The sequence below is a fragment of the Ostrea edulis genome, chromosome 8 (assembly GCF_947568905.1).
Source record: "Ostrea edulis chromosome 8, xbOstEdul1.1, whole genome shotgun sequence".
NCBI classification, from domain to species: domain Eukaryota; kingdom Metazoa; phylum Mollusca; class Bivalvia; order Ostreida; family Ostreidae; genus Ostrea; species Ostrea edulis.
Genome location: NC_079171.1, coordinates 30,663,733 through 30,685,303, shown reverse-complemented (window position 1 = coordinate 30,685,303; position 21,571 = coordinate 30,663,733). Strand labels below are relative to the sequence as shown.

The 21,571-nt window shown below is 35.0% G+C and overlaps 1 protein-coding gene across 2 annotated transcripts; it reads left to right on the top strand.

Annotated features, from left to right (window-relative positions):
• Positions 1-11,882: 11,882 nt before the first annotated feature.
• LOC130049551 (BPTI/Kunitz domain-containing protein-like) lies at positions 11,883-19,934 on the top strand. 2 transcript variants are annotated; one of them, XM_056147366.1, is made up of 6 exons: positions 11,883-12,034; positions 13,405-13,543; positions 16,272-16,397; positions 17,371-17,490; positions 19,478-19,648; positions 19,829-19,934. In XM_056147366.1, exons 1-6 carry the CDS (start codon positions 11,966-11,968, stop codon positions 19,831-19,833), a joined length of 630 nt encoding a protein of 209 aa, XP_056003341.1. In that variant the 5' UTR covers positions 11,883-11,965; the 3' UTR covers positions 19,834-19,934. The 2 variants fall into 2 exon arrangements, with proteins under 2 accessions (XP_056003341.1, XP_056003342.1); XM_056147367.1 differs by having other exon boundaries at positions 11,967-12,034; positions 16,272-16,373.
• Positions 19,935-21,571: the final 1,637 nt, after the last annotated feature.

Sequence of the window (21,571 nt, the reverse complement as noted above, 5' to 3'; positions counted from 1 at the left end):
CTGTGTAAGACAGATTTTAAAAATTATGCAGTTTACGTGCATAAACGAAGCATGACCTGCCTTAACATACCCGCGTAATTAGAGAAGTAAAGCATTGTCAGGTTTATTTTTTTTAAATGCTTGTGAATGTCATAAAAATTCCTAGCTTCGGTAATGTCAAATCTTGTCTTTGAGGATACTATTCACGAACAATGATCGATTATAACAACATCAAAATAAATCCTTTCGGAGTTTCCCTAGGAAGATTTGCAGAGGTTCCATGTGATCATCTCATGGTTTCACACAAAATATCAGCAACCGGTACCGATCATCATCTTTAACCAGTGCCATGCCGTTGTTTATAAGCAATTTCAGGGGCGGATCCAGGAATTGTGGTTACGGGAGGCACCACTTTATGAGGCTTGGGGGCCACCTTTAGGCCCCAGTGGGTCCAGGGCGAAGCCCTGCTGGGGGCCAGAGAGCGAAGCTCCTGGATTTTATAGATTTTACAGGGCTTGAAATGTGTCTCCTAATTAGTCATTTGTACTATTTTCCATCATTTTTAATAAGGGGAAATTAATAAAATGACTCTAATATGAAGGGTTTTTCGAAAAAATTAAGTTGTCCCATCTAAGTAATTCAAGAAATCAAAAGATTTTATCATCTATTTCTCCTGGAATGGGAGAAATTATTGCTTCTTATACCCTTTAATACATTTTTCTAAACAAAATTCGACGATATACCTTAAATTTAAAAATTTTAGGGGGGGGGGGGGCGCCGGCTGCGCCCCCCCCCTCTTTAATCCACCACTGACTTTCTCCATGTATTCCAATTGTCGATGCCCATTAGACACGGTTTCAAGGTCACAACATAATTTTAATTGAAATTAACCGTAGTTCATACGACATGTACATATGTACAGGGATTTCAACATTCTCGATTGAAGTCAGCATTTCGCAAATTCTATGGTCGTTATAACGATCTACTTCGTCAGTACAACCTCGCATTGGGTCAAATGATGTCTGACGTGTCTCATACCGATTGTTAAGCCGTTCTTGGCACACTAATTTTGACTGCGGATAACTCCGTTTACCTGATCAGGATATAGGGCTCACGGCGGGTGTGACCGGTCAACAGGGGATGCTTACTCTTCCTAGGCACCTGATCCCACCTCTGGTGTGTCCAGGGGTCCATGTTTGCCCAACTAATTATTTTGTATTGTTTATAGGAGTTATGAGATTGATCACTATTCGTTATCTTCACTTTGCATGTATATATAGAAATTGTAGATTTTTATGATATCAAAGAAAATAATAATTTTAGAAACATTATTATTATTTTATCATAGAAATTTACTCATACGCCGCTTGACAGCGTTAGTAGATAGCAAGTAAATATGACATTTTCCCTCGATACAACTATGACAGGCCCATAGGCAGGATTTTTCAAGGGGGGGGGGGTTACATAGACTCGCAACGCGAGTCTATCACCTCGCACCGCGAGGTGCCACTACGACAGGGGGTCTGGGCCCCCAGAAGCTCTGGGGTTTTTGGTGCAAAATCCTGCAATCTACCAATTTCCTGGCACTTAATTTGAATTTTTGGAATCATGCCTTTTTTACTATGAATTTTCATGATTTTCATAAAAAATCCCGACTTTAATAGTCACAATTCAAACAAAATGCCGACTTTAATGGTGCTTAGTAGTTTTCAAGGGGGGGGGGGGTTGATGCCTTTTTTTCATTATGACGTCATAAAGCGCGAAGTGCATTGAGGTATATCAATAGTTGTTGCAAGCCTTACCTTAAATAAAAGGATATATCTTGTGGTTGATTTTTCAAACTAACATTAATTGGAATAAAGATAAATAATTTCAGATGTTTTCTGTTTAGTATAATGCAAGGTGAAGATAACGAACAGTGATCAATCTCATAATGTGTTCATGTATGTGAAAAATCATGAACATATGTGCTGGATTTAATGCAAAAAAGAGCATTGAATGGTAATGTATGAGCAATATCATAACTTTCATATGTCCAGATTAACATCCCAAAATGACTTCACAAAAGGTATTGTGTTAGGTATGTTTGTACGTGTTTACATCTTTGTGCAGCATTATGAACTTAAAGTGTCAAATATACTATAAAAAGGTTCAAAACATTCAAAGTACTTGTGTATTCTCTTCTGAATTAAAATAATGGCATCTGATAAAATATAAACTTATGAAATTTACACTACTGTATCACTCTATCAATCCAATTTCCTTATATGTTGCTTCTTCAACAAAACTGGAAAACGGAAATATTCATATCTAGTGATCAGTCATTCAAAAACTTACTTTGTTAAACCCCACTCTGATTCCAAGCAGAAGTACTCTGAAGTTGAAATTAAAAATATGCTAGAGTTCCTCATGGACAATATCTTCGTGGTCTTTGGTGAGCAGGTCTTCCAACAGTCTGTTGGAATTCCCATGGGCACGAATTGTGCCCCTTTATTACCTGACCTGGTTCTATATTCAAATGAAATAGAATTTATTCAAAAACTTCTACGTGAGAAGAAAAAATCTCTCGCTGTGGCGTTCAATTCAACATTTCGATATATCGATGACGTTTTATCGATTAACAATGATAACTTTCCTTCATATGTTGATTTGATATATTCCTGTGAGCTCCAAATAAAGGACACCACAGAGTCGTCCACTTTTGCTTCATACTTAGATATTTTATTGAAAGTAGACATTGACGGCAAACTGACAACTCAACTGATTTCAGCTTCTCCATCGTCAACTTCCCATATTTATGTAGCAATATTCCATTATCACCTGCATATGGTGTTTATATCTCTCAACTGATTCGATATGCAAGAGCTTGTTCAGGGTATAGTCGGTTTTTAAATCGAGGTAAACTACTGACAAACAAGTTGATGGTACAGAGTTTTCAACAGTCTCGATTGAAGTCAGCATTTCGCAAATTCTATGGTCGTTATAACGATCTAGTTCGTCAATACAGCCTATCATTGGGCCAAATGCTGTCTGACGTGTTTCAAACCGATTGTTAGTTCGTTCTTGGCACACTGATTTTGACTGCGGATAACTCCATTTACCTGATCAGAATATAGGGCTCACGGCGGGTGTGACCGGTCGACAGGGGATGCTTACTCATCCTAGGCACCTGGTCCTCTGGTGTTTCCAGCGATCCGTGTTTGCCCAACTATCTATATTGTATTGCTTGTAGGAGTTATGATATTGATTACTGTTCGTTAGCTTTGCCTTTCATGTACATAGTTATACATTTAAAGATAACTGCAAAAAAAAAACTTGTATTAAAAAAATGCAAAACATTTTGATACGTCTACACAAGTAGTGTATATCAAAAAATCATTAAAAAAAGAACAACACCAAAACACTAAGGTTATATGCACAAGTAGAAAATTACACATTTAACAGACACTAAAACCTCTGAAGTTGATGGAAAATATGAAATCCATTTAAATGGATTTTCCTGTAGATGTGTATATAAAAAATAATCATCATTAAAGACCAAATTAAGGTTATGGATCTCATAGTACTATAACTTTATAGTTGATTTCAAAGTATTTACAGTAAGGAGATTGCATCTGAACAAACATTGTTTTAGAGCAATTGTCAGAAAGCATATTCAGTTAAATCAAGTGCATGTGTACATGTACATCAGATAAAGTATACATGCAAAATTAAATCAAGCTTGCACATTCAGGAATCTTGTTAATGACATATACAACGTTTCTCAATGATATTTAATTTTAATAACATTTCACATGTATTTCAATTGCATTGAGATAAAATAAGTACTTCTAAAGAAAATGTCAGAAATGTGCACGTCCAGGAAATAATTCTACAAAACATGGTGGAATCTACATAGATATGATATTATGCTTGAAATAAAATTATTTGAAATCCTCAAAGATGTTTACAAATTTCAAAATAATCTTGACTCATGACAAACTTATTTTTCTTCTTCTCAATATTATAGTTTGAGGAATCCAAGAAGTTTAAATTGTTTTGGGCAGACCAAGTAACAAAATATGAACAATGACAAAATATGTAGGGTCTTCCATTTTAATGTATCCTGCAAGTAGATATATACATTACGTATTCCTTTGTGGTTTGCGATTCTTTGTGGTTTGTCACTCTTTGAAGTTACTCCCTTGAAGTCACTCAGCTGCAGATTAATTGATTGATTGACTGATTGATGTTTTCCGCCACACTCAACAATTTGTCAGTTATCTGGTGGCGCCCAAGTTTTTATTGATGGAAGAGAGAACCCAGATACAATGTTACTGGGAAGAGACCACCAACCTTCTGAAAGTAAACTGGGAAACTTTCTCACTTACTAGCGCGAGTGGGATTCGAACCTGCGCCGACCAGAGGTGAGAGGCGGTATGATTTTGAGCGTGATAATCCAACCACTCGGCCACGGAGGCCCCTGCTGCAAATTAATTGAAATGTAGCATAGAATAAGTATGGTATTGCTATATCAATCTTCGAAATGTCATAAACTCGAAATTTTAAATGGGATTATTTAAACAATTTCTTCTCAACATTAGGGCATTATTACTCATATCAATATGTAAGCAATAACGTGGCCCTTGGGCCTCTTGTTCATTTGATAAGATAAATATGTTTACATCATTCTTCATCTTAGTGTACTTAATCGAAAAAAATATAATATATTCACCTTAATAATGACAATCAGCTGACCGTTCTGTTTTCCTTCAAGTTGAATTTGAGTTGAATCCACTCCTCCGAAAATCCAACCACAGATATTTCTGACATCCTCTGCGAAAAGAAAGTTGTGTATTTGTTACACCCATTGAAAACTATTTCTATAGTGGCATATTTTCACTTTAGAATATGAATTAGTAATATATATCTGTAGGTCGTTACATTTAGGTCAATCATTCAATATCATCTTACATGTACTTAAAATATACATTCTATTGACATGGTACTGTACTTTTAAATTTCCGTTGTACCTCTTCACTTATGGGGGCGTCCGTGGCCCAGTGGTTAGAGCATCGTGCTCAAAATCACACGACCCCTCACATCTGTCGGCACGGGTTTGAATCCCGCTTGTGCCGGTAAGTGAAAAAGTTTCCTAGTTTACTTTCGGAAGATCGGTGGTCTCTTCCCAGGTACATTGTATCTGGATTCTCTCTTCCACCAATAAAAATTGAACGCCACCAGATAAATGAAAAATTGTTGACTGAGGGGGAAAACACCAATCAATCAATCAATTTTCACTTATGGAAGTTATCTCAATTTTCTTTAACCAATCGTGGACATCATGTCAAGATGATGATTCTCTTACATTACAAGGCTGCTGTGTTTTTCTGCAAAAAGTAAGTTATTAAGTGTTCACTCTTCTGTATTCTTTGAAACTGTTCACTGTTCTCAGTTCTGTATTCAAAACCATGTTTACGATATTTTGATCCTCGATCCCGAATGATCAATTGGAATACCGATCTCGACTTTGAACCTGAGCGTATAGCGTAAACTAAATATACTAACATACTGAATATTAATGTTATATAGAAAGTTGTTTAAGTATCCAAATTGCAAATTCGTCATTCTTTGTAAACATTTCAATTCAATATATATATTTTTGTATCACCATGGCGGCAAAAGAAGAACCTAAGCTCTTTTTTTATATAAGGAGATTGTCAAACTTTGAAAACAGAATCATCAAGTATTTGGAGGAAATATATATCTCCTGTAGAATTTTAATTAGCAATACAGCATTTAAAAGTGTGAGAGGTATACATAAAAATACTTGCCTAGATCGTCAACACTGGTCCACCATGAGCACAGTCTGATCTGATCATTTCCTTATCTTTACTGCGAGAAAACGGCGCGCAATGTAAAAGTAGCTTAAACATGTTTATATATTATAAATATCATGTTATATGCGTTTACGAATTAAACGCATATCTAAACACGTTTAGTGCTAAACATGTCCTTTTTTTTGTGTTTAAAACATAAGCATTTTTTACAGTGTAGATATGAATATTTCCGTTTTCCATTTTTGTTGAAGAAGCAACTATCAAGGATGTAAAAAAGTTTAGTCTTTAATTTATCGTGATGAATGGTCGTGTAAAGTGTTGAAAAGTCATAGGTTTTGATGTTGTTGATTTGAGAAAAGTTTTGCAATTTCGAGTTTACTAAAGGTTCTTTAGATTTTTTTTAGAATCCACGTTTGATTTACACCACTTCTGGCATACAGTTTATGTAGTCGCACAGTGAGTTTTGAAGTTTCCCCTTGACGGCTGTTAATATTTTCGTGAGAAGCAAAGGTAGGAGCTTGGTAGAGCACTCACTGGATCCAGCAATTTATCTGTGTTTGTAAGGGTTTTATGTAGTTTAATAATCCAGTGTAGGTACGGTAACTCATATTCATTCGACCCATTGACTGGTATATTAACTGTGTCTAAAACTGAAGCGGGGTTTTGAAGAACTTCATCTTTTGAAATTGCAGTTGGAGTATAAATACGATTACCAAAAGTGGAATTAATGCCAAATTTGTTTAAAATCCAATTGTATTAATGAACCTTACAAACAAAAAGAATGTTGTTACAAGGTCCGTCAGCTGAAACCAAAGCATATTCCTCATGTAACATATTTAATTACATTAACTATCTAAGTATGAAGCAGAAGTGGACGACTCTGTGATGTATTTTATTTCGAGTTTACAGGGATATATCGAATAGACATATGAATGAAAATTACTCTTGTTTATACATGTAGATAAAACGTCGTTAATAAATATCTAAATATCGCGTTGAAGGCCACGGCAAGATATTCTTTCTTCTAACATAGACATATTTGAATAAATTATGCTTCATGAGAATAGAAATTCAGGTAAGCTAACAAAGGAGCACAATTTGTGTCCATGGGAATTCCAACAAACTGTTGGAAGATCTGATCACAAACGACCACTAACATATTGTCAATAAGGAACTCGAGCATATATTTTTTTTTTAAATTTCAACCAATCAGAATGGTGTTTATCAAAGTAATTTTGGATGACTTTTCATTAGACATGAATATTTCCGTTTTCCATCTTTGTTGAAGAAGCAACTGTGGATGATGTCAAAATGTCTAAAATACTTTCATATATAAGTAGACGCACTGCCAAATATCAGAATTTGAAACTTGAAACCTACAAAACCTGAAGTACACCACCTTCACCCACTAGTTCAAATGTAAGAAACCAGTTGGTTAGTCTTTATTCTGTATAACGTAGGTAGGTAAATTATTATGTCGTAGATTTCTTGGGATGCATTAAACTTCCATGTGCTATGACCATGAGCTGAAAATCAATTATCATTACACTTAACATTATGGACTGGCAATATGTTTACCTCTCTGGCTTTGATTAATGATTGCAAAGTTTACTAGGATTATTACGGTGTTTTACTTCTGGAAAGTGTGGATATCAAAATTTATTTCCAAACTGACTAAATACGTCTTCTATTCATTTGCTTTAATCTTTTTTTTACTTAAAGTAATTCCACCCTCCTGTGGTGTCATCAGATTTTGCAAAATCAATTATTTATTTAGATTTGTGCATGAAAGAAATTTTTTTTTCGAATCTTTTCTGATAGTTATTGTAAAAAATATTGTTAAAAATAAACTATTTTTAAAGTCAAAGTTATAGATAGATAATCAATAATATGTTTCAAAACATTGAATCCAAGGGCATAACTCTGTTTCTATTGATTTCTTTATCAAGTACATTAAGCGATAGATTGCCTTTATTTTTTACAGACATTTTGTATATTTTTGTGACGATACAGTTTCATGGAATTGTCATGAATGCCACTATATGGTAATGACCAGTTTTTATGAAATTTTGATAATTCTTTTTAAGGAAAATTGCAATTTTCTGACAGTGATATATGATTATGTTTATGTACGTTTCATATCTTAAAAAGTGTAATGACCTATGTATTTTATTTGATAATTTGTTAGTTTTAACTGTAATGAATGGAAATAAATACATTTTTCAAACTTGTATCAGATAAAACTGCGAGTATGGAGTTACCTTAATTGTCCCTTTTCATTTAATTTTTACAATATCATTAAACAATTATTGAGTGATAAATAACTTATTAATCTAATCATGTAACTAGTTAATGACATTATCATGAAATAACTTAATGATTTCCTTTTAATTTCTTTGAAATAAAAGGAGTCCACGCGTCCAACTGATCTTGAATTAAATTATTCAGCCCTCTAACTATTATGTAATGAAAACTTCTTAATTATCTACTTTATTAAAAAAAATTCTCAATTATTCAAATATATTCTATAAAACATTTGCTATTACTCATTGAAATTGGTAGTCATAGACCTTGCATGTCTCAACAGACGTGGAGTGAATTTATATTGATGTTTGCATTGAAATATCACAAGAATTTTTACAGCCATAATGACCTAAGAAGTACGCGGAAACGGCTTCAACTAAATTTACATAATTTAAACAGGCAGCTCTGTATCTACAAACGGTGTCCTGCGTAATTACTTAATCGCTCGTCTATGTTCAGTTGCTTTTCCTGTTATCAGTGACAAGAACGTAACCGTCAGATGGATCATTTACCATCGTTTGTGATTTCAAAATTTCAGCTTTAATCATCAACATGCTGATGATTGATAGATTGGAATATCCACCATGACCATGGAAGGTGAAAATAACGAACAGTGATCAACCTCATAACTCCTATAAGCAATGCAAAATAGATAGTTGGGCAAACACGGACCCCTGGATACACCAGGTGTGGGATCAGGTGCCTAGGAGGAGTACGCATCCCCTGTCGACCAGTCACACCCGCCGTGAGCATGTTATGATATAATGTAGACTGCAGATATCTATGAACATCTGTATGCGTGTGTGTATATACATTGTATGCATCTAGGGAAAAAATATTGGGCATACAATGCAATGCAGTATTCCGTGATCCATGTTAGGCCGTTCTCGGCACATTGGTTTTGACTAAGGATAACTCCGTTTATCTGATCAAGATATACATATGTAGCCAAGGGCTAATAGCAGCTGTTACCGGTCGACGGGGGATGCTTACTCCTCCTAGGCACCTGATCTCACCTCTGATATATCCAGGCCCCCGTGCTTACTCAACTCACTAATTTGAATTGCTTTTAGGAATAATGGGATTTATCACTGTTCGCTATCTTCACTTTTCATATACAAAGGCATTTTCAAATATTGACATCAACTTGCTGATTAAAGTTGTTAAGAAAATTCTTCTTAATTGATGGATCAATAAAGGATAGGCCACTTTAATTAAGTTTTTAGAATAGTGTATAAAAGTATCAATGACGAAAAACTTCGTTAATTTCTGTTAACTAAAGTATAAAAGATTTCAGCATTGCCAATTTCAGAAATATATTTCACGTTTACGTGGATCCTGCAGGATGACCTCCGATGTTGAGAAATGTACGCATATTTATAGTTGTATTAGCAAAACACAAAGTGTAAGTGAGATGTGTATCAATTTTTCTCATAATCAGTTATTATGTATTAAGGTACAGTATGTAAAACTTATACGGTACCGATTTTGATGCACCAGATGCGTATTTCGACAAATAATGTCTCTTCAGTGATGCTCAACCAAAATGTTTGAAATCCGAAATAACAATACAGTTTTAGAGCTATTTTAGGGAAAAACAGTGTGCCAAAAAGTGGAGTCCAATTCGTCTAAGGATAAGTGTGAGGGAGATAATCCTTAATTTTGAAATGCATTTTTAAATTTTATAACAGTAAATAAATATACATCCATATTTTCAAGCTAGTGACGAAATACTTAGCTACTGGGCTGTAGAGCTACTGGGCTGTAGAGACCCTCGGGGACTAACCGTCTACCAGCAGATGTATGTATTTCGTTGTGGGAGATTAATTACTAGATTTGCTGATAAGAGTGTATAGGTCATGGGTCAAGTACACCAGTCAGTAATGTAATAAGCAGATGTTGCAGATACACCAGAGTTGATTTCTTTGATAGAATTCTCCATCCTATTATTTACGTCAATTATATATTTATCTAAACTCAATGGTTGAGTTCGGTACTCATTGGATGTTGCCATGTTGCCTTGCGATACCTGACGGGCATATTTTAAGCTTATATTCAGAAGATCCAAATCGATCCATGCCTTACCTCTTTGTTAATGATTATGATATTGAATATATATATATATATATATATATATATATATATATATATATATATATATTCTATTATCCCCCCTATGGGTCCCATCAACGTTGCATATTTCATTTGAAAAATAGACTTGTGTGCAGAGTCCCCCCGGATTGGTTGGGGGGGGGGATTGCGACATCACATAAAAACAACCACTTCAAATAATACTTAAAGGTAACACGATGATACGTTCATTTCTACTTTCACAATATACAGTTTGTGACTACGGACAGTGATTGAATATATAAAAATCGCGAACGCCATGTAAACAGTGTCATTTTTGTATGAATAGGCAGATTGTGAAATACCCTTATTGATTTCTGGATCAAACGATGAGAGCTCGCGGTCGTGATTATTGACTGCTGCAATCGTTTTGTCGCTATTAAATTCATTACTATTAAAAAAACAATTCGTTCATACCTTTTAGAATTATGGTACATTTAAAGAAAATTCTTTTGAGTATTGGATCTTAAAGGTGGGAGATGAAGGCTAGATACAGTGATTGAAGGTGAAACTAACGAACATTGATCAATCTCATAACTTCTATAGGCTATACAAAATAGAGAGTTGGGTAAACACGGATCCCTGGACACAACAGAGGTGGAATCAGATGCCTAGGAGGAGTAGGCACCCTTGTCGACAGGTCTTGAACCTTAAATCTTGATGGAGTACACGGAGTAATCGGTAGTCAAACATCTAAGTCAAAATAGAATCTACCAGCGCATTATTCAGGCTATATTACTGCTTTCGACGCCGCGCCCAACCTAAAAGTTTCAACATAGGTAGGAGTCAATCACCTTGCATTGAAAATAAACGTCCTGTGTGACTGATATGATCGACTTTAATATGGAGGTCACATGTCACGATAGGCTTTAGCATGCAAATGCACCATCACTGTTGCAGCCTTATTCACCGCACATAGGTAAAGCGTTTTGGTGATTCATTCATAAAATTTCACATAAAAGACAAAGTAACAAAGAGTAAACAAAACATAACCTTGCTAGATTGCTGCAAAGGACACTGAAACACAACAAAAAATCGAGCTTATCCACAGCAAAAAAAAACCCAGAACAAGCCATCGCGTAAGCTTCATCCCTTGGTAAAAATCTGTGGCATATCACCGAAAGCTGGTAAAATCTCTGCATGACTGAAAAATCATAGAATGTGACGTGACACAACAACGAAGGAAACAAACTTTTTTTCTATCAAAAACGCAAATGAAAAAGAATTTGTGCTACATAAAATAAAAACATGAAAAAAGGATAAAATCCTAAAACCAGGGATTGTTTTGACCTAAAGAAAATTGCCCATCAACCAACAAGATATGCGTAATAAATCAAATTATTATTTATATGCTGGTAAATTATAAACACTAAAATATGTCATGGTCATCAATTTTGCATTATTATCATTTCTAACACATGTCAAGTTCAAAATTTCTGCACCACGAATGTAACCTTTAATGACATTATTTCGAATACATTCCATCGTTTACTTATTATTCATTATCGATTATCTATCAAATTAATATTACTCAAACTTATATTTGTTGAATAATCAAGATTATTTTTTTTTTAATTATCCGTTTGTAAAGGGTAATGTACATCGTGAATTAATTTCTTATAACGATTCACCGCCTGACTTGTTGAAACTATTAGAATTTTAATGTTGAAATTAGTGGATAAAATTTGCATGAATTATTGGTATAATAGCGAAGGAATCGTTTACATCAATTAATGATTCGCCGCACATCGAGGCAGTTAGGGACTATCTTCTTAATCATGCAGCTCCCTATTTTGTTCAGTGTAAGTAGTTTTTTTATATTACTTAATTCGCATTAATTTTCCCTTCTCGGTCGCTGAATAATCATAATTCCCCGGTATTATAAGTCTAATTGTTTTTATGTTCATTGCGCCGGTCTTGTGTTATATCAAAAATTTATTTTTTTTTTCAAAAGAAAAATCTTTAATGTCTTTCATAATGTTGACTGCTTTAGACAGAAAATTCTTCCAAATTAGTTGTGTTCCATTGACCTATTTCTTCATACTCAACGTAAGGTATAACATAGTCTGTTATCGATCGTATTCTAAATTTCTAAATTCTAAACAGATTCTAACTTTCGGCACAAAATCATAAATCTCATCTTCAGATCCACCCCATTTTTCTTAAAACTTGGAATGAAGTGTATATACAATAGTGCGTTGCATACTTGATAAAGATCTATGAATATCACATGAATTCTATAACAATTCTTAAATTCAAATTTGCTACAAACTATGAAACAGAGATTGAGATTTAATACGCAAGTTTCAATTAGGGATGTTTTCTATGTCGGAGGTACGTTTAGTACAAGTTCGGAATGTTTGATATGTTTTATTATTATGAAAACATTAAAAATTACAGGAGTTATTTTGAACGCCATAGAAATACGTGCAACGTTTCATTGTAAAGAATTCATTAAAAAGAATGGATATCACGTATTGTGATTTTCTTTTCTTTCTCATTCCTGAAATATAACCAAAGCGGTTGCGTTAGCCTAGAGGTTAGCGCCCCCGTTTAATAGCCTAGAGGTTAGCGCCCCCGTTCAACAGCCTAGAGGTTAGCGCCCTAGTTTAACAGCCTAGAGGACAGCACCCTAGATTAACAGCCTAGAGGTTAGCGCCCCATTTTAACAACCTAGAGGTTAGCGCCCTAGTTTAACAGCCTAGAGGTTAGCGCCCTAGTTTAACAGCCTAGAGGACAACACCCTAGATTAACAGCCTAGAGGTTAGCGCCCTAGTTTAACAGCCTAGAGGTTAGCGCCCTAGTTTAACAGCCTAGAGGTTAGCGCCCTAGTTTAACAGCCTAGAGGTTAGCGCCCCCGTTTAGCAATTGTATTGTCAAGGTCTGATTCGATATCGCGACAAAGTGTCAAATACAGGATGCTTAATGAATGTTTCTTCGTCAAGTCCACAGCATTACAAAAATCATGGATCGGATCTTTCGTCTACGGCCATAGACATGACGGGCCCGTGGATTAATGCTTTTTAGATTGCAGCAGAGAGTATTACACCGAACTAGTAAAATACTCAAAACACACACTACGCACTTATTAACCGCTGGAAATATTCACTAGCGAAAATAAAGTGTCCCATTCACTTTTTTATTTATAATATCTGCTTCCTTAACATTACAGGTACTTACAGTAGCCTTTGCCGGATCATACGGTCCAGGCGAAAAACCAGGACAATGCCCGTCTGAAGAGGGCAGGGCTTTCCCGTGTGTCTGTCTCCCCGGCCCGAGTCAGTGTTCCAATGACTATGATTGCGATTACGGTCAGTTGAAAGTTTGATTTCTTCAATCAGCTTAAAATTAATATTTGTCTATATACTGAGGAACGCACAGGAGCACAACTAGTAGTGGTAATGAAATTTTGTCATTTCTCTAATTATTCTTTATTTTTTAATTACAAAATTCATTTGCCACGGAAAGCGTTATAACTTCATTAATGTGGAATGCCATCCTAAAATCATAACTTAAACCAGTTATAATGAAAATGACATGCAAAGTATGTCATTGGCTATGATATGAAGTTTAGGTACATGTATGTTATAGCCTCCAAACACATTTTGAAATCAAACGCATTTATTGTCAATCAATCTAACCCTTATAATATAATCCTTATTGATCTACGCTTCATTTCTTAATCAAAATTAAAGTTCTGATTTCTACACAGAGGAATGGCTACGAAAGCTAAATGTCGCTAAATGTCGGTAAATCGCACAAAATATTGCTTTATCCAAAACCAGTACTAGATTTTCTAAGATTTTTTTTTGAAGCTGTACATGAAAGGTGAAGATAACGAACAATGAACAATCTCGTAACTCCTATAAGCAATATAAAATAGAGAGTTGGGCAAACACGGACCACTGAGTACACCAGAGGGGGATGCAATTAACAAGTATATGCCGTATTTGTGAGACATTCAAACAAGTTCACACTGCCTTTCAATGACATTCAAATAAGTCAATACATTGTTTGCAATGACATTCAACAAGATGCAATCCTTACAATGACATTTAATTTGACTGATACAGGCACGAGGAATGGGGTGAGGGGATTCCCCTCATCTTTTTTACTTTCACTCTGTTGCTTTGTAATAAATGCTATATTGGGTAACTGGTCCCGACTATTGTTAACAGTAGTAGTGAATAAGAATAATGTAGGGTTGAAAGTTATGAATAATAATGCTACTATCAAAGAAATATCAATACTAACATACAAATAAGATAACCCCTACATCCCCATGATTTAAGAGAATGAAGTTTGGGAAAGAAGTCGATTTAGAGGCACAATCTCAGTAGAACATACAATTGAATTAGGATCCGGAAGATCCGGAAGATCGAGCAGTACATTTGTGTTCTTTTATGTTTGTTAACGTTCTTTATTTATATATTTATTGCTTTTCAAAGTCTTTTGCGAAGCCAGCTTCTCTTCAGACAAGTCCCTCTCTCCAATGAAAAAAAAGATAGTATTTGCCTGTGATGCAAGGAACACTATACTGTTCAATGAATAGAAATCGCTTTATAATGACACATCCACGAACTGTACATCTGTATGATGGTGTTCAATTTAACTGATACGGGGACTATGTGAGCCGTTCCTGGCAAATAGGGCGATCGTGTATTTTAGTGCTCAAGTGTAAGCTATAGAAAACATCCCTTAAAATATTAGAACAATGTCGTTAAAATAGTACAGTCAATCAAAGATGACAACCAACTCGTGATTGGTAAATGTGACCTTTTCCTCGACAAGTATGCAAAAAATGACGTCACGTCTTTTCATTATGACTTGTTTGAAAAAAAGATATTCTTGGATAAGATAGGGGTGTTATTGCTATGAACGGCTCTTATTATGATAGTGGACGGTCCAAGCATTACTCATCAACTATAAAGAACACGTGCAATATCTGCATTCTCTTTATAAACATACTTATCATATACAATTTACATTTACTAATGTTCTGATAATGAGAATTTTATGCAGTGCCATCGAATGTTGTTTTGCGATGAACAGAGCTTTCATATTTACAAAAAACAAATTCAGTTATGAAGTAACTTTTAATAACAACAATGTTTACATCGTCTGCTCCTTGGAGATGTGTACGATAGGTAAACAATTGAAATAAAGCTTTTTTTACGTAATTATTATTAATGGGGTGATTTCAGCTTCGTCATCGTCAACTTTCCATATGCATGTAGCAATATTCCATTATCACCTGCATATGGTGTTTATATCTCTCAACTGATTCGATATGCAAGAGCTTGTTCTGTGTATAGTCAGTTTTTAAATGGAGGAAAGCTACTGACAAACAAGTCGATGGTACGTGGAGTTCAACAGTCTCGATTGAAGTCAGCATTCGCAAATTCTATGGTCGCTATAACGATCTAGTTCGTCAATACAACCTATCATTGGGTCAAATGCTGTCTGACGTGTTTCATACCGATTGTTAGGCCATTTTTGGCACACTGATTTTGGCTACGGATAATTCCATTTTCCTGATCAGGATATAGGGCTCATGGCGGGTGTGACCGGTCGACAAGGGATGCTTACTCCTCCTAGGCACCTGATCCCACCCCTAGTGTGTCCAGGGGTCCGTGTTTGCCCAACTATCTATTTTGTATTGCTTATAGGAGTTATGAGATTGATCCCTGTTCGTTATATTCGCCTTTCATTACTATTATTATACATTTATATAGCGTTGTATTTAATTACGACAGTTACCCTAAAGTGCTTTACATGTAAAACAATCAAACCAAACTAAAACAAAGAACAATAAATACATAGAAAAGACATAAAATACATGTAATACTAAAACTGAGGTGGTTGTTTTTTAGTTATTTTGTTTTTTTCAAAAATAACTGTATATGCATAAATACCAAACTACATATCAAATGTAATTTCAAAAATGTTTTAAGTTAGTTTTCAAAAACAGCTGATTACCCATCTGATGCTAATACAATGGTGTCCAACCCTTCCTTATGCTTCGTTGTTTTGTTTTAGGTTTGAAATGTTGTTCATATGGATGTTCCTGTCAATCGTACTGTGTTCGTCCAGTGTTTGGACCAGGGCCACAACCAGGTCCTATACCAGTGCCGCAACCAGGTCCTATACCAGGGCCGCAACCAGGTATTTATAATATAGACTAATGAGCCATTAGTCATCGTCAATCAGGCATTCATGATATAGACAAACCAATCATTAATCAATCATATAAGTTTCGATGGGTGAAAATTCCCGGGATAATTCCCCATATATTTCAGTAACAATGTATCTAAAATCTACATTAACAACCCATTAGTCAACCTCAACCAGGTAATTATAATATAGACTATCGAACCATTAGTCAACCTCAACCAAGTAATTATAATATAGACTATCGAACCATTAGTCAACCTCAACTAGGTATCGATGATGAAGACAAACTAATCATCAATCAACCATAAGTCTTGATGGGTGAAAATATAGGCCCGTAACAGTTCCCTGTATATTTCAGTATATGATTCTCCATTTTTAGATGCTATATAGTCCAACTGTCAATATTCTGTCTACAGTATACTCCGAAGATATTGAAATTCAGGAGACCGACCTGCATTGTCCATTATATCCAAACTGAATTGTAAAGATAATATCACTGGGCGGAGCTATATCCCAGGTGAAATTTTCCGTACTGTAGATGGGTACAATAACTGCATTTGCTTTCTTAATTACGAGGAGTTCAATATAATCAATTTCCATATAAGTGAAGTAAACTGTATCTAAAGTAATACGTTTCTCCAATGCTTGGTGGTATTCAACCCAAATGACAATATATATAGTAAAGTGTTTTTACATAATGTAAAAGTTATACGGTACCAATTTTGATGCACCAGATGCGCATTTCGACAAATAATGTCTCTTCAGTGATGCTCAACCGAAATGTTTGAAATCCGAAATAACTATGAAGTTTTAGATCTAAATATAGCCAAAAACAGCGTGCCAAACAAGTAGAGCCAAATTCGTCCATAATGTATAACCCAAATGATAATGTTCTATTTATAGCGATATTTTACAATGTCGGGTGTTATATAGCCCCAATGCTAATTTACCCACCTACTTTCAGGCACATGTTTCTACAATGGGCGGAGTTATAACCCAGGTGAAAGTTTCCCTGCTGTAGATGGTTGCAATAACTGCATTTGCTTTTTGGACGGAAGTATTAATTGTTCCGGATTTCCTTGCGGTGAGTATACATTTATTTGAGTTCGTTTTTTATGTATATGAGGAAACACACAATTACAGAAAATTGGTATGAAACACTTCAAACAACAGTTGACCAAATTACAGGTTGAATTCACAAACTAGATCGTAATAACGATCATTGAATTTGAGAAATGTTGACTTCAATCGACACTGTTGAAACTTGTTTGTCAGTGACCTGTATCGATGTAAAACCTTAAACGTAGAATAAGCTAATGCATATCGAATCAGTTGAGATACATAAACAGCATATGATGTGATAATGGATTACTGCTACATAAATATGGGAGGCTAGCATTGGAGAAGCGGAGGTCATTCCATTTTTAATAAAGTTGAGTTGTTAGCTAACATTTAAGTTTAATAGACTATGTAAGTACGAAGCAGATGTGGAATACTTTTTGGTGTCTTATTTTAAGTTAACTGGGATATATCGAATGGAAATAAAAATTAAAGAATGATTATCATCAATAGAGAAAATGCCACCGTTTCTTATGCTCAGTGTCATTAACAGAATACATTACGATATTAAGTAAAAAAAAATAAATGCACGTGACAACTTCTCTAACTAAATGAAGATGTAATTGATATAACAACTTTAGTTCAATACATACCCTCCTTAACAAAAGGTATCTTGGTTTGCACCTTTCAATATGTGATTTGGTCGGTCGGTTGATAGACCTAGTGTGGTCTGTTCAATATCTTAAAACCGTTTGACAGATATCATACTTTTTATATAAGTTTCCCCTAAAGATTAAATGACCCCTATTCCTTTTGAAATCACAAGGTGAAAGATCAAGGGTCAATCTACTAAAGATGATGCCCGCTTCATACCTTGAGAGCTTTTCGCTTGGCAGACATCAAGTAAGGTGCATTGGTTTCCCCAAATCATAAATGTTCCGTATTGATTTTTGAGTCAACAAACTGGACAAAAGAAAATACTGTCAACTCAATATCTCTAGAATTCCTTGCTCGATAGACATTAATCTACGTACAATAAAGTAGATAATCACTTTCAATATTGAGGCTACAAGGTCAAAGGTAAAACTTCTCTGGACATATGCAAAATTCTTCACTCGATATCTTGTGAACCCTTTGCTTGATAGATGTCAAGATTAGTGCACTAGTAATAATGATTAAATGAACCACATTTCTTTTGAATTCACAAGGTTTGACCTTTTCATTTTGAATGTCACAGGGTCATTAATCAATTCGATGCATTTTAAATTCATATTGCATCCTTTCCAACATTACCACATAAATTACTCGCAGTGCTTCTTTCCGCTATGTCTGCTGTCACATAGAATCTGCGGAATTGCATACCAGTGAAGTTAAAGTGTACGCTACATTCATGTAAGCGATATTCAACCCGCAGACCTAACCAAAAATCATATATCCGTGGAATTTAAAATGTCTACGGTAGGGATCTAAAACCGTCCGTGTTGATTTTAAAAATCGTCTAAAACCAGTCTTATCAACTTCTACTACAAATGGAATGTTTAATGCTTTTTCCTCTTTGTTTCCCTACAGAACTAGATACATAGAGTAATACAGTAAGATGTGTTTAAGGCAGTACTCTACATCGTCATAATGGCTGACTTCCTTTAAAAACATGAATGAAGAAATCGATATCAGCAATATTTGACCTTTACTTTTCTATTTAAATACCTAGCCGAGTAGCTCAGTAGGTTAAAATACCGACTGCTGAACTAGAGGTCGCAGGTTCGAGTCCAGCAGGGTCTTAATTTTTTTTTTCAGATTACCTTCTACTAAAACTGTATTTTTGACAAAATAAAGTAATTTTGAAAATTTTGAACTTCAAAATATTGTTGTACATATCCTCCATTTTCATCTACAATAAATTTATCTGGTGTAGCATACATCCTTAATACGATTAAAATAAAATTTGCAATATCTAAATCATATCATAAACTAAAAAAAGCACTGCTTTATATACTCTGTTTCATTAGCAGATGTGTGTACACAACCCAAGGTTGTAGGACCATGTTATGCAGCATTCCGAAGATGGTGGTACAACCAATTCACCAATCGCTGTGAAAGGTTCATCTACGGAGGTTGTCAAGGAAACGAAAATAACTTCCAAACCGAGGCAGACTGCCGAAGGCGTTGTCGACGAAACAAATGTAAGTTACATATGTAATATTATCCAGATATTATCATTTATATAACTCAAATCAGAAATAATTCATCTTTTCGAAAGGATTTCCATTCTAGTAAAATTGATGCTACACAGTCTGTGAATTGTGTGGTTTCTATTTTGAAATGGAAGATTGCATGATATTTCTTTAACTTTTGTTTCACAGATTAAGAAAAGGCTTCCTTCCAGAACTGAAACGCCGGGGAAGCATTCGACGCTGAAATATCTTATATTATTGACCAATAAAATAAATTATATATGTGTACAATAAATTCTTCGCAATTCCAGTGTTTCAGAACAATTCCAGCTTCCTTAAAATACAAAAAGCAAACATTACGAACAATGATCAATCTCATGTACTCTGTAAAGTACAGAATAAGACAAATACACTCCTTTAAAACACGAAATTGAATTGGGTGCCACATAGAGTAAATATTCCCTGTTGACTGGTGAATCCCACCCTAAATCTTAAGTCTCCGTACACGGAGTAATCCGTAGTTACCATCAGATTGTAAAGAATGACAATAGGTATTAGACAAGTAGATAAAGATTCGATCCAAGGACAAACTATACCTGTAAACAAGATCATGATAACGACGACACTGTTTGCGAAATGCTAATGTGAACGAGATTATTAAAACCCAGATACCTATTTCTGATTAGTCTGTCTCAGTTTAGAAATTAGACATACACAGAGCATGCTCTCGCGTATCGATTATGTGTGGAAAACATAAACATTATCTCAAAGTGCTGTTCAACAGGGGATGCTTACTCCTCCTAGGCACCTGATCCCACCTCTGGTGTGCCCTGGGGGAGTTATGAGATTGATCACTCTTCGTTATCTTCACCTTGCATTTAACACATAAAATAGCAATACACTTAGCATGCACATATACACCAAGTATGTATAACGATTGGGAGACACGTTTATATGTATTATGTATGTATGTATATATATATATATATATATATATATATATATATTATATATATATATATATATATTTGCTTAGATGGTCTAGGAGATTTGGTTCCGCAGGTCATGAGTTCAACCCCGGGTAGGGGCGGAAGTGGGTATCCAAATAAAGTGAAATTTTCTGTGCTTTATATTCAATATTTCTTCACTTAGGGCAGTTATGTTCATTTAAGAGTTCATTGCTATTTCCGTGCTTTATATATATATATATATATATATATATATATATATATATATATATATATATACTGTAGGTTGGTTTCATTCCACGTTGTTAAAATTTCAAGATTTGTTACAAGGGTTTTCTTTTCACGCTATAGGATTATCTACTTTATAAATTTCGCGCGCTCAGTCTCGGAGATATGTCCACTATGTCACTGAAATTAACCTCAGGCTGCGACTAGTAGTAACAACTGCTGAGAAAAATGCACAAGAAATACGTTTTGTGTGATCGATTAATGAATTCATTTTCAAGGTAACCTTTGTAAAGTTAACATGTCTATTTCAAACTGGGTAAAAAACGGAAAGCTTGCGATAAAACCCCCAAATTCTATGTATCAACACGTACAAAATACAATGCCATGAAAACAGATTTAAATCATCTATTTTGAACAATTTGATCAATGAAATAAGATTAATTATCTTCTCCGTGATCCTTACGTGCTAAATACATGTAGGCGCCAATTAAAGGTGTAGACTACAAGCGTCAAATAACTGCGCTATTAGCGGCAACGAAGTCTGGTGTATTGCTCCCTACCCAACGTTTGTATCGGGGCCTCACCGATAAATGTCACTCCTCATACAACTTTCCTAAAGACCATTGGGGCAATGCAGAAACATATGTTGAGCGCGTGCGAGACGAGTTGGATTTGTCCTGGAGGCAAAAACATCGTGTGTCTTTTGATGTTTATAAAGCTAACCAAGACAAAGCCT